Raw genomic sequence first — 12795 nt, 5'->3', positions numbered from 1 at the left:
CACATGCAGCATACTGGGAAGTCAGAGCAGCCAAGCGAAGAACACAGTCGTTTGCAGCTGCTGCTTGCCGTTCGCGACAGCTCGGGTTCCTCTTCGCGATAGCTATGCACACTGGCTATATACATATTACAAAGAGATAATGTACTTTATCACGCAGTCACCATGTTCAGTCCTGGATCCCGCCAGTTTGGCTCTGCGCCCAGCTCGCTCATCACCCACACGCGGAGACACCCACCACCTCAAGTACGGTGCCGTACCCCAAAGTCCCCCAACCTCACGCTGGACTCCCCTCACGTCACTCCTCTTCTGTCATGTTTCCTCTCCGCTCATGCAGAGTCCAGCCCCTCTCACACCATCCAGTCTCTTATCGCTCATTAAACCTTCACGACATCTCCCCGCACCTACACCCTCCTGCCATTTCGCCCTCCTCCTACCCTCACCCAGGCCTCAGCCCACCACGCGCGACATGGCCTCCGCCGGCCGCCACTCCTCCGCCATGACGTCCTCCACCTCCCGCATCTCCTTGGCGCAGCCCGCCGCCACCGTCAGGTTGAACAGCCGGCCCTGCACCCCCGCACCCGACACGCCGCCACTAACCCCCGCCCCCGCCCCCGTCCCCGCCCCCGCCCGCGCGCCCTTGCTTCCATCAAGCAGCAGCACGTTGTCCTCAATCCGCACGCCGCCCAGCCCGCCTGCCGCCAGCGACTCGGCCAGGTCGAAGTTGATGAAGGGCGCAACCTTGGGGTCGGCCCGCGCCTTGGCCAGCAGCGGCGGGATGAGGTAGGCGCCCGGCTCCACCGTAACCACCATGCCCGGCGCCAGCGGGCCCCTGAGTTGGGCAGGAAGGTTTGGTAAGGAACAGAGGGCGGGGGCGGGGGCAGGGATGAGCAGGGGGGTGGGGTTGGGTGCCGGCGGGGGACGGGTGGACGGGTACAGGCTGGGATGGAGCGGTGGCAGGCGCGGCGCTGAAACCCCATCCACCCCGCCATCCCGCAACCTCCTGCCTCAACCGGCTACGACAGCCTGCTGCGCCCGTCCCCTAGCGCTTCCTCCACCTCCTGCTGCCCCTGCTGCCGCTCCCCCTGCTGCTCCCCCTGCTGCTGCTCCCCCTGCTGCTGCTCCCCCTGCTCCCCCTGCTCCCCCTGCTGCTCCCCCTGCTGCTCCCCCTGCAGCCGACTCACTTGGGCACGGGCCCTGTGTCGGAGGTGTCGTGCACGTCCAGTCCCAGGTGGTGGCCCACGCCGTGCGGCATGAAGGTGCGGTCCACCTTGAGATCCAGCGCCGCGTCCAGCCAGCCGCTGTGAGCGTGGAGGGGGAGGGGAGCGAGGTGGGGAGGTGGAGGGGAGGTGGTGGGGAGGAGGGAGGGGGTGCAGGGGTGAGGGGGTGAGGGGGTGCGGGGGTGCGGGGGTTGCAGTGGGAAAGAAGACAGCGGGAGGAATGGAGGATGAGGCTTCCGCTGCTTGGCAGTGGGCAAATGTTGCCTGAGAGATGATAGGAGCTGAGCCCGATGAGCCGGGCACTACGGTGTGCACATCGCCTGCAAGCCACCAACACACGCACATGCCACGCTCTTCACAACCGTACTAAACCGCAGGCACGCCAACACATCCCGGCGGGCCCACCTGCCGCCGGCCGCCTCCGGGCGCAGCAGCCCCATGCCGCGCAGCCCCTCCAGCAGCGCCACCCGCGCCGCCCGGTCGCCGTCCTGCAGGCTCACGCCGCTGCCGCCGCCCGCAGACAGAACCTCCAGAGCCTGGCAGGGGGGGGGGGCGGGCAGGGGGAGGGGGCGAAGGAGGGGCAGCAGCAGGGGGAGGGAGCGGAGGGGGAGCTTGCAAGGCGATGTGGAGCGGGGGCCGGGCTGGACTTGTACAGCTCCTCACACATTCTGCTATACACATGCATATACGTGTGTACGTCACCCGCCCTTATTCCGCTACATCCCGGAGCCCACTCTGTCAGCGCGCCCAACGCCCACATCCCTTCGCGCTCCTCGCCGACAAGTCACAAATCAGCCGGCGCCCAATTGAACCGCGGGTCCGCACCACGGGCTCACGCAGTGGGGTCGCGCCACGGGCTCGTTTCACACGCACACGCACACACGCGCACACGCACCCGGTGCTGCGCCTCCAGTACCGAGGCGTACAGGTCCCGCGCCGCGCCCTCGAAGCGGCCCGAGGCGGGGAAGGTGCGCGAGATGTCGGCGGTGTAGCACCTGCGCGTGTGTGTGTGTGTGTGTGTGTGTGCGTGTGTGTGTGTGTGTGTGTGTGCGTGCCTGTGTGTGTGTGTGTGTGTGTGTGTGTGTGTGTGTTAAAGAGCACAAGGAAAACATTACGCGTAGGACAGTGTATGCGTGTGTGTGTGTGTGCGTGTCTGTGTGTGTGTGTGTGCGTGTGTGAGTGCGTGTGTGTGTATGCGTGTGTGTGTGTGTGTGCGTGTGTGTGTGCGTGTGTGTGTGTGTGTTGAAAAGAAAACAACAAAACGAAGCCCGCCCAGACGGCGCGATGGAGTTACTTACGGATACCTACCGTGTGTGTGTGTGTGCGTGTGTGTGTGTGTGTGCGTGTGCCTGTGTGTGTGTGTGTATGTGCGTGCCTGTGTGTGTGTGTGTGTGTGTGTGTGTGTGTGTGTGTGTGTGTGTGTGTGTGTGTGTGTGTGTGTGTGTGTGTTTGTGCGCGCGCGCGCGCGTCGGCATGTGGGTGCTTGCTCGGGAAACGAACACGCGCGTGTGTGTATGCACGTGTGCTGTTGTGGGCCAGTGGTCGGCTGGGTGTACGGCTGCGTGCACAGGTGGTGACGTGGAGTACTGGTGTCGCTGGCAGTGGTGTCCCATGCCCCCCACCGTGCGGCGCACCGGCACTTCACGAAGCACGCCCGGCATTGCCGCCCCGCCCAACGCCTTGTCCACAACCACAGCACCCTTCCCCCCCGCCCCACCATTCCAAACCAGATGTCCATCAAACGCATCAGCCCAGCGCATTCTCGGGTGTGGGTTTCGTGACGCCTCAACCCGACCACCCTCAACCCCCCCCCACACACACGCACACACACGCACACACGCCCACCTCCACTCCGCCCCCGCGTCCACCAGCACCAGGTGCCCCGGCTCCACCGCCGCCGGCCCCGCCTCGTAGTGCATGACGGCGGCGTTGGGCCCGGTGCCCACAATGACCGGGTAGCCCAGGTCGGGTGCGCCGCGGCACCGGCTGGACATGGCGAACACCGCCTCCAGCTGGAACTCAGTCAGGCCTGTGGGGAGCAATACATTCATGAAAGTCATGATTAGTTAAGGAAGTGGTAGACGGTCGATGATGTGGGGGAGGGGGAAGGCGGAGGGCGGTAGTTCATTTCCAATCCCACGTAAACCAAGACCCAGAACCACCGCCAACACACACACACACACACACACACACACACACACACACACACACACACACACACACACACACACACACACACACACACACCGCCTCCCGCCCCCCCTCTCACCCGGCCTGCACGCCCGCCACATGTCCATGTGCGCGGCACCACTGGCCACACTGGCAGTGTACAGGCAGGCCACCTGTATGTGTGTGTGTGTGTGTGTGTGTGTGTGTGTGTGTGTGTGTGTTTTGGGGTTACATTCATGGTTGGGGGAGGGCGGGACGGGGGGCCGTAGTTTACTCCAGAACCGAAAGCAAGCCAACCAAGTGAACCCAGTGGGGGCTTCCAGGCATTATTAATTCGGCAAAGGCGGTGACGAGAAGTCGCAGGTGCCCAACCGCCCGCCCTGCACGTGATTGACACGTTGGACGCAACACACCCGCCACCTCCCCCCCGGCCCCACCTCCGCATCGGTCTTGGTGGCGCGGCAGCGGTCGATGGTGGAGGGCAGGATGTCGGACGTCACACGGCACCCTGGCGGCAGGCAGGCAGGCAGGCAGGCAGTGAGCGGCAGCGTTTGAGTCGGCGTACGGGGGTCAGCAATGGCACGCGGCAGGCACGTGTGGAGCAACAGACTACAGAGCTCACCAGAACGCGCGCACACACACACACACACACACACACACACACACACACACACACACACACACACACACACACACGCAAGCAAACATACACGCACATACACATTCTTCTCTCTATCGTACACACAGACCGAGGCGCGCCGACACATGTCCGCGCGCGCACCTGCAGGCACCACCGTCTTGAGCTTGTCTGCGGCCGGCCCCGGCAGCGTGTGCAGGTCCCGCCCGCCGCCTGCCGCCGCCGCCGCCGCCAGCAGCGCCTTCAGCTCGTCCATGTACGCCACTCTGTGGGACACACACATACACACCCGGGCCGGGACGGATGGCGGGTTCGGGGCGGGCACCGAAAGGCGAAAGGCAGGAGGGAGGGGCGGGAGGATACTGAGAGATAGGGCATGATACGGTAAGATCACTTGTGGAGCAGGGTCTTGCACTTACCATCTCTGCCAAGGCCAGACCCATGGACAGCTGCCACGAAAACACACACACACACACACACACACACACAGTCTTTGCGCAGTGTTTTCCTTGCGCTTTTTAACACACACATACACCGCGCGCGCACGCACGCGCGCGTCAGCACGCCCACGCCATCCTCCTTCCCTACTCCCCCCCATCGCTCCTCCGCCGCCTCCGCCCGCACCTGTCCGCGCCGTACTGCTGCTGCAGCTGCTCCAGCGAGGGCACCGCGCCCACCCAGTAGGCCGCCTCCTCGGGCAGCCGCGGAGCCAGCAGCGTGAAGTGGCCTGGCGGGGGGAGGGGCGGCGGGGGAGGGGCGGGGGGAGGGGTTGCAACGATGGTATAGAGAAGTGGGGGTGAGGTGACGTGTGAGGGCTAAGATGTGAGATGCGAGTGGCGCAACTGCAGCAGAGGAGGAGGAACAAAGAACGCACCCGCACCCGCACCCGCGCACGCACCCGCACCTGCACCCGCAACCGCAACCGCAACCGCAACCGCACCTGTCTCGGCGTCAATGAGGGCGCCGTACCCGGGCGCCATGCAGCCCGTCACGTACACGAAGTGCGAGTGGGAGCGGTGGCGGTGGAACACGTCACTGCCGTTGCGTGCGGGCGCCTCGCCGGACTGCGTGAATGTGCCGGAAAGGGGCGGGAGGGGGTGATGGAGCGTGAGTTTGGTGGGTGGGGGTGCATGGGTGTTACACACAGCTCAGACAGTTGCGGCTCGAGTGAACCTGTAGGAGGAAGGACACACCTAGGTGCCCCAGGGTGTGTTCCGCGGGTTATGTATAACGTACGTGTAACGTATGCATTTCGCCCGCAGAGCCCATGGCATGGCGTGGCGTGTGCTAGATGCATGTCCGGCACGTGCGGTCACGTAGTTCGGCCGTACATGGTTACACACACACACACACACACACACACACACACACACACACACACACACACACACACACACACACACACACACACACACACACACACACACACACACACACACACGCGCGCGCGTACCTCGAGGTACAGCAGTCCACCAGCCAGGAACTCCTTGCACACCTGCGTGGGGGGTGCGCACATGCGGCACGGCAGGGGTGAGAGCGGTAGTGGGTAAGGGGCGGGTGAGTGACGTGCATGCTGGGCTGCACACACAGCGATGCTGACTTTGGCAGCTCAGAGCTCTGCTTGCCTTGAGCCCCTTGGGTCTTCAAAACCCGTCAGCTTCCTGGCAATGCCCAAAGCGCGAAGGCACGAACCCTGGGCCACAACACGGAGCCGGGAGCCGGGAGCCCCACCTTTTGGCGCGTCTCACGAAACTGCTCCGGCACCGACCGCACACGGAAGCGCTCGCTCCAGTCCGGAGCTGCGGGAGAGCTGGCGGCCGCAGGCGGCGCAGCAGTGGCGGTGGCAGCAGCAGATGAGCTGGCACCGCCGGCACCGGCCGCCGCGGTCACGCCGACACGCGATGTGGGCACCTGAGCAGCCCGGGCGGCATGGGCGTGTCTGCCAGGGTTTTGAGGGTTAGGCGGTTAGCCGAGTCTTGGCGTGCGGGCGTGTGACACGAGCGCCTCCATTCCAAGAAACACATGTTCAATGATGCTAGATGCTGAAGAGCCCGCAGAAGAGTTTGGCGCCAAGGGCGGTGGGGTTGTGAGCAAACCGGGAGACGTCCGGTTGTGCGCCGGAGTCTTCGCCCGCCATCGCTGACGCCCATTTGAGTCGTGAGCTTTACAAAGCACATCTTCACCCGTTTACAACAGTCCTTACCCACGCCAAGCACTCGCCGGCCGATTCCAGCTTGCGCCGCTCACTCCCACTTTGTGCATTGTCATCATAGCTGTTTTCATTTACTCTTATATAACTCTGTAATCGCGGCTAGTATAAAACGAGTCGCAAGGTGTGGTCCCACAAGATGCGGTCACAACAAGCCAGGATTCTTACAGCAAAGGATGAAGCGCTGTTGCATGAGCGCCTTGCAAAGCGATGAAAATATCAACAACGCGTGGCTCGGTGTTTGTGCCCGCATTCTTCATCAGTTCATGTCGTCTGCTACCTTCATGGCACTCGAGGCCCAGGGAGCCAGCTGCACGCCTTCAACCTGCACCCCCTGCGATGACCAAACGACTCGCGGCCACGGCAAACCCAATTTCCCCATCTATGCAATGCATGCCAACCGCCACCAGTCTCCGTGCTAAGGAGTCACGCCCACAAAAGCCCCCGTTTCCCCTCACAAGCCACCCACTCCGGGCGGCAGCGCCGGCCCCGCCGCCATCTCGTAGCCCCCGTCCTCGTCGTCCTCCTGCTCCTCCCCCTCCCCCTCGCCGTCGCCTTCTCCATCGCCGCCGGCTCCCGCCCCCGCCCCCGGGGCCCTGCCGGGCGGCGCGGCGGGCCCCGCGGCCAGTGCGTAGTTGTCTTCCTCGCCCTCGTCCTCGCCGTCCTCGTCCTCGTCGCTCTCGTCGTCCTGCCATCCGGGCATTGGGCACACACAATGTCCACATGACGAATCCAGGAGAGCCGAGGGGTATGCGAGGTGAGCAGGGGAGTGCGAGGGGCAGTCCGCCTTCGGCCGCCTTGTACCCCGGACAGCCAAGCGCGTCCTGTCCCGAGGACCCGTGCGATAGCCTCCGAATCCATTTCCCAAGCCAGCAAATTGAAAACCCCTTAGCGCTCCCGTCCTTCCCGTCCGGGTCCCACCCACCCATCCGACGGCCGGCCCTACCTCATCCTCGGAGTCGTCGCCACCAAAGCCAGCCGCGGCCGCCGCAGCTGCCGCCGCCGCCGCCGCCAGGTCCGCAGCACCCGCCAGGCCCTGCCGCGCCGCCTGCCGCGCGCGCCGCCGCGCCTCCTGCTGGTCCTCATCCTGGTCCGATCCCGACTCCTCATCATCCTCCTCGTCCTCCTCGCCGTCGTCCTCAGCACGCACGTTGAACCGAAGCGCCGGCGCCCGCCCCGCACCCGCACCCGCCGCGGCTGCAGCTGCGGCGGCGGCCGCCGCCGCCGCGGCTTCCTCCTCGTCCTCCTCGTCCTCTTCCAGGAACGCGGCTGGCACGGGCACCACCTTGCGCTGCGGGTGGGTCTGCTGCGGCTGCTGCGGCTGCAGCGGTTGTGGCGGCGGTCTGGACGGCCCCGCAGACGACGGACCCGCGCCCGATGACGGACCCGGCGCCGCCGCCGCAGCCTCCGATGCCGCCTCTGCCGCCTGCACTCCCGCCCGCACCGCAGCCGCCGCGGCCTCGTCTTCCGTCTTGCCCGCGTCCTCCGCCGCCGCAGCTGCCTCCGCCTTCGCCATGTCAACGTCCTGCTGGCGCGCCTGCTCCTTGGGCTGCTGCTGCTTCTGCTCGCGCTCCTGCGCCGCCCGCCGCTGTGCCGGCGGCCGCAGCGCCATGCCCTCCTCCTCCTCCTCGTCGTCCTCTCCATCCACGCCCAGCGCCACCGCCGCAGGCCGCTTGGCTCCCGCCATTGTCCCTGCTGCTGCCCCGCCGCTGCTAGGCCCCGCCCCGGCGCCATCTCCACCTCCGTCGGCTCCATCGCCACCCGCCTCACCCGCTGCTCCGCCCCGCTTGCCCTGCTGCCCCCGCAGGTTGCGCTGCTTCTTGGGCTTGAGCTGCCCGCCCTCCGCCATCTCCGCCACGTCAGCCGCCACCGCCGCCTCGCGCGCGGCCCGCTGCGCCGCCTGTGCCGCCACCGCCGCCTCCAGCAGCGCCAACACCTGCACCGCGGTGCACGCCAGCAGCGGTGAGGGAGCGGGTGATGTGCACGGATGCCACTGCTCGTGAACAGCTATGCTTTGGTGTCCTGGCGAGACCGGGCGCTCGTGTGCCTTTGCCACCCGCAATGCTGGCGGCGGCGCGTCGCCACGTCGCCTTCGTAACCCACCCGCCAGCCCACGCCCGCACACGCCCCGCCCACCTCGGGGTCCTTTGCCAGCTGCATGGGCGTCTCATTGCGCTTGGTGGCGGCGCTGGGGTTGGCGTGCCGCCTCAGCAGCAGCTCCACAACCGCCTTGTGACCTTTCGCAACGCATTGGGAGGGAGGCCCCGCGCCGGTTACGGTACTTGTTTGCAGTTATTATCACCGAAGCCCCCGGACCCATGTCCATCTGTGCGACAGCCAAGCTTACGAGTTGCAACGTCACTGAGCCGTGGCGCCGCTCCACCGCCCGTCGCCTGAACGCCCAGCCCCCATCACACCAGCGCCCGTCGCTCCAGCCGCCCCAGCCACCCCAGTCCTGCCGCCCCCGTCCCTGCCACCCCCGTCCCTGCCATGGTGCCCTCGCCCCGCCCTCCCACCTCCTTGCGCCGCGAAATGTAGCGGCGTGAAGCCCTTGCGTGTGCGTGCGTCCATGTACTGGCCGGCGTTGAGCAGGTGACGCACGCACTCGGAGTGCCCCTTCTGCGCCGCGAAGTGCAGGGCGTTCATATCGTCCCCCGCCGCCGCGCCCACGGTACAGCCGTGAGCCAGCAGCAGCTTCAGCACGTCCTGATTGCGTGGGAGACAGGAGATGAATAGTTTGGAAGGCCGCGGGAGGGGAGCAAGGAAACTTCAGGACAGTGGAGTTGGGTGGGGTGCTGGGTGGGCCCCGCGCCAAGCCGTCTCACCGTCTGTCCCGCCCATGCCGCCATGTGCAGCGGCGTCCTATTCAGCCGGTCTTTTTGGTTCACGTCCACCTGCTGCGCAAGCAGCTCGTTCACCGCCTTGACATTTCCCGTCTTCGCCGCGTCGTGCAAGGGGAAGGCCATGGCTGCGTCTTCAACAGTATTCTAGTGTGCAGAAATGGATAGGGATGCCGATCGGCCCTCGCATGCAATCAAAGCTGCGTTACGAGCGCGCGAACTATATTCTGGATGCAGCATTCAGGTAGGAAAGCTATACCTCTGCATCTAGATTTTATCTGTGTATGCTTCTGCTATTTGGCGGCACGGTTTTCACAAACACATCCAGTCCCGTTGACCCAGTCGCGCCATCAAGCTCCGGCGTCGCTCTCCAGCCTCACTGGCATTACAAAAGCGTACATGCTATAATGACACGGTCGGGATACCCGCATGGGGCATGGCAATGATGGGAGCTCGACCTGGCAACACTTCTATGGGAAGCATGCCTGCGAACGCGCAAACTCATTTTGGTGACGGCCGACAAGCACCTCCTGGTTTGGGGCGGGAGCTTGGCTGTGATGTGTTGAGACGCTGCCGGGGAGGAGGATCGGGCAGGCCGAGGGGAGTGAGTCAACCGTGCCACGCGTGCCGAGCCCGCACGCACGGGGTTGCTGCCTTGTATCTTCGGCCGAAAGCGACTTGAATCTTTCACCTGTGCAATTCAACGCAACAACCCAGGCCAAGATCATCTTTATGATAGTTTTCACAACCCCGACCACCGAGCAGCTGGCACCACGACAAGTGTTCTTCCAGCAATTATTATCGCTTCCGGTGGAGTACAGCCTGGACTTTGGAGCATCCACCGCGTGGAAACTAGAGGATCAGGGAGCGTGGGCCTTCGGACGGCCTTCCAAGCGCAACAGCCCGCGCAAACCGAGTCGCCTGCCGACTGGTCTCTTGGTCTGAGCCGAGGCATGAGCGGCCACGAGCCGTGCGAGGCTTATGAAGCAGCGCCAGAGGAAGCACCGACCAGCAGGCGAACGCAGCAGCGCGGGTTGTTTGGCTACCTGCCGCTCGCCTCCTTCGTGCCCTCCTTCCTCTTTTCTTCGGCTGCTGTTAGCAAGCAGGAAGCTTTGGGCGGGAAGGCTGTGGAAAAGGACGGCGGTCAACGCGAGGGCCTGCCGACTGCAAGCTCCTTCCTCCGCGGCGAGCAGCCTGCTGCGAAGCTCGGCGCAGAAAGCTCTGCTAGCACGGGCTCGTCTGCACCTCCGAGCCCCAGCCACAACGGCAGCCAGCAGCGCGTTTTGGTCCCCTACCGCAGTGACCGCGCCGACCTCTCGCAGGAGGCGATGCACTCCCCCGCCCCCAGCCGGCTGCCCGGTGGCGGGCACGGCAGCCGGCAAACCACGAAACCATCTTACCATAAGCAGCAACACCAGCCTTACAGCCCGCATGATGCTGCAGCAGGTGCTGTCAGCGCGAGCCCCACGACCAGCGCGGGCGGCGCCTGGGGCAGCTCCTACAGCGTTGCCGGAGCCGACGTCGCCAGCTGCTGCAGCACCGGCGACCCAGGCGGCGCCAATGGCCACCCTGGCACGCACAACCATGGCAGCGGCGGTCCCGGCAATGGCGCGGTGGCAAGCCCCGACCCAGATCGGAGCAGTGCGGTGAAGACCCGCGGGGGCGGCACACCGCGCAGTGTGAGGCACGGCCAGACCGGTGGCAGCATCGATGGCGGTGGCAGTGGCGGTGGCGGTGGCGGTGGCAGTGGCGGTGGCAGCGGCCTGGGCGACACCAGCAGCGTTGCTGGCGGCCGGGTTGTGAGTGGTCGCGGTGGGGCTGGTGGTGCGGGAGGAGGTGACGTTGGCGCCGTGATGCCCAGCGTCCGGCGCAGCCTCAGCTCGGGATTAGGCACACCGTCAGCACCTGAACACGGCGGCGGCAGCGGCGGCGGTAACGGCGCCGGCGGTGCACGCGGCGGCGGTAACGGCGCCGGCGGTGCACGCGGCGCCGGCAACCCCAGCGGCAAGCCGCCCGTCCGAGCCAGCACGCCGTTCGGCACCGTCGGAGCGGCGGCGGGAGCTGGCGGCTCCCAGGCTCAGCCGCCCATCAGCCTGTTTGGCATGCCGCTGCCTCGCGTGCCAGGCACTGCCGGCGGCAGCGGCAGCAGCGCCCACTCCTCCCTCCCGCTGATCTCCGTACCCGGCTTGAACCACCGCGTGCGCGCTGCCTCGCCCAAGCCCCGCCGCGTGCCCTCCCTCTCCGGGCCCATCGCCCCAAACGGCCCCGCGCATGGCCACGCCGGCTCCTCCACAGCCACCGCGCCCAAGCAGGCCACCATAACTTCCTCATCCGCCTCCGCCGCGGCAGCCGCTGCCGCGGCCTCGCGGCCCTCCCCCGGCGCGCTCATTCGCTACGTCCTCGCGCCCGCGCTGCTTCTGCCGGTGGCGTGGCCGTGGCTGCTGCTCCGTCTGTGGTATGTGGTGATGTGTACGGCGGGGGTGCTGGCGGGCGGAGCCATTGACGCCGTGGGCGCGCTGGTGGATTTGCTGCGGCGGCACCGCCCCAGCGCCGAGCTGCTGGGTGGCTGGGCGGTGGCGTGGCTGGGCTGGCTGCTGGCGGCGTACTGGGCGGGCCTGGCGCAGCTGCAGCTGGTGGGCGGTGGGGAGGTTGGCGGGTTGGGGGAGATGTGGGGAGGAGGGGAGGTGTGGTGGAGGGGCGCGGGGCACGGGGGGCGAGGGGTTGTAGATGCCAGCCCAGGGGGGCGGTTGCAGGCAACTGGGAAGGCTGGATGCAAAAATTGCTGCTGGGTTAGCGGAGAAGCCAAGGAGGGAATGGGGCTGAATTCGCTCGACTGGGCGCGGCCAGGGCTTCGTGCATTCGTGCTGCATGTGCCCAACCCTCTCCCGCCTTGCCTGGACATGCACCCGCAGACGGCGGAGGACGCGCTCTCTGGCCTGTTCAGAGTGGCGGCCCCGCTGGCGGCCGCCCTCCTTCGGCGCTACCCCGCCCTGGCCGTGGCGCTGCAGCCGGTGCAGGCGGTGGTTGGCGCCGCCACCGCCACCGCCTACGGCGCCTTCTGCTTCGTGCACGACGAGATCGTGCCTGTGGCCCTGGACCTGGCGGAGCGGCTGCCACTGGTGCACGTGCTGTTGAACAGGGCGGTGACGTCGGGCTGAGTGGGAGGGGGAGGCGGAGGCGGCGTGGGGAGCGGGGAGCGGAGAGTGGGAGGCGGCGGAGGGAGGAGGTGCGTGGAGAGGAGGAGCGGGAGGGAGGAGGGAGGAGGTCAGGAGGAGTTTTCGAAACTGTGACTATGCGGCGGCAGAGGCAGTAGGTTTGCGCAGGTGTCGTTAACGTCGTCGTGTCGTGGCAAATTTGGTGCGTGCACTGCGGGCGCAACGGCTGGGACTGCGAGGAGTGCTTCTCGGGCCTGTGGCTGGTGGCCTGCTATGAGCACATTAATGCACTCGTGAGGGGCATCTGAAGACATGACTATAATACTGTAGGATTAACATTTCAGAGCTGGCATATAGGGGATGCAGGCTGCAGTGGTACTCGCCAGGGAGAGATGTAATAAGGCAGGTCAGACAGGGCCAGTTTCTGGCGGGAGTAGCACCCGCCTTGCAGCGATGGCGGTAGAGTTTGCCATCTATTATAATGGAGCTGTAATGCCTATGCAAGGATATCGTGCTGGCTGAAGCCATATGAGCGTGAGCGACACCTAAGGCGGTATCAAAGGCGGGC

The 12795-nt window shown here is 65.9% G+C and overlaps 3 protein-coding genes across 3 annotated transcripts; 1 reads left to right on the top strand and 2 right to left on the bottom strand.

Moving 5' to 3' along the window:
- Positions 1-114: 114 nt before the first annotated feature.
- On the bottom strand, positions 115-6313 carry CHLRE_02g083065v5 (uncharacterized protein). Its single transcript, XM_043059276.1, has 13 exons — positions 6227-6313; positions 5755-5962; positions 5477-5518; positions 4964-5087; positions 4648-4750; positions 4168-4289; positions 3824-3894; positions 3487-3559; positions 3063-3246; positions 2113-2212; positions 1623-1753; positions 1182-1298; positions 115-829 (listed from the first exon to the last, which is right to left on the bottom strand). Exons 1-13 carry the CDS (start codon positions 6283-6285, stop codon positions 448-450), a joined length of 1716 nt encoding a protein of 571 aa, XP_042926910.1. The 5' UTR covers positions 6286-6313; the 3' UTR covers positions 115-447.
- A 71-nt stretch (positions 6314-6384) lies between these two features.
- CHLRE_02g083050v5 (uncharacterized protein) lies at positions 6385-9343 on the bottom strand. The gene is made up of 5 exons (XM_043059275.1): positions 9058-9343; positions 8749-8938; positions 8369-8469; positions 7179-8168; positions 6385-6920 (listed from the first exon to the last, which is right to left on the bottom strand). The coding sequence occupies exons 1-5, from the start codon at positions 9196-9198 to the stop codon at positions 6687-6689; spliced, it is 1656 nt and encodes a 551-aa protein (XP_042926909.1). The 5' UTR covers positions 9199-9343; the 3' UTR covers positions 6385-6686.
- Positions 9344-9797: 454 nt separating this feature from the next.
- CHLRE_02g083000v5 (uncharacterized protein) lies at positions 9798-12732 on the top strand. Its single transcript, XM_043059274.1, has 2 exons — positions 9798-11705; positions 11985-12732. Exons 1-2 carry the CDS (start codon positions 10026-10028, stop codon positions 12228-12230), a joined length of 1926 nt encoding a protein of 641 aa, XP_042926908.1. The 5' UTR covers positions 9798-10025; the 3' UTR covers positions 12231-12732.
- Positions 12733-12795: the final 63 nt, after the last annotated feature.

The sequence above is a fragment of the Chlamydomonas reinhardtii genome, chromosome 2, assembly GCF_000002595.2.
Source record: "Chlamydomonas reinhardtii strain CC-503 cw92 mt+ chromosome 2, whole genome shotgun sequence".
Taxonomy (NCBI): Eukaryota; Viridiplantae; Chlorophyta; class Chlorophyceae; order Chlamydomonadales; family Chlamydomonadaceae; genus Chlamydomonas; species Chlamydomonas reinhardtii.
The sequence above is the reverse complement of the archived record's forward strand: the minus strand, read 5'-3'. Positions and strand labels throughout refer to the sequence as shown.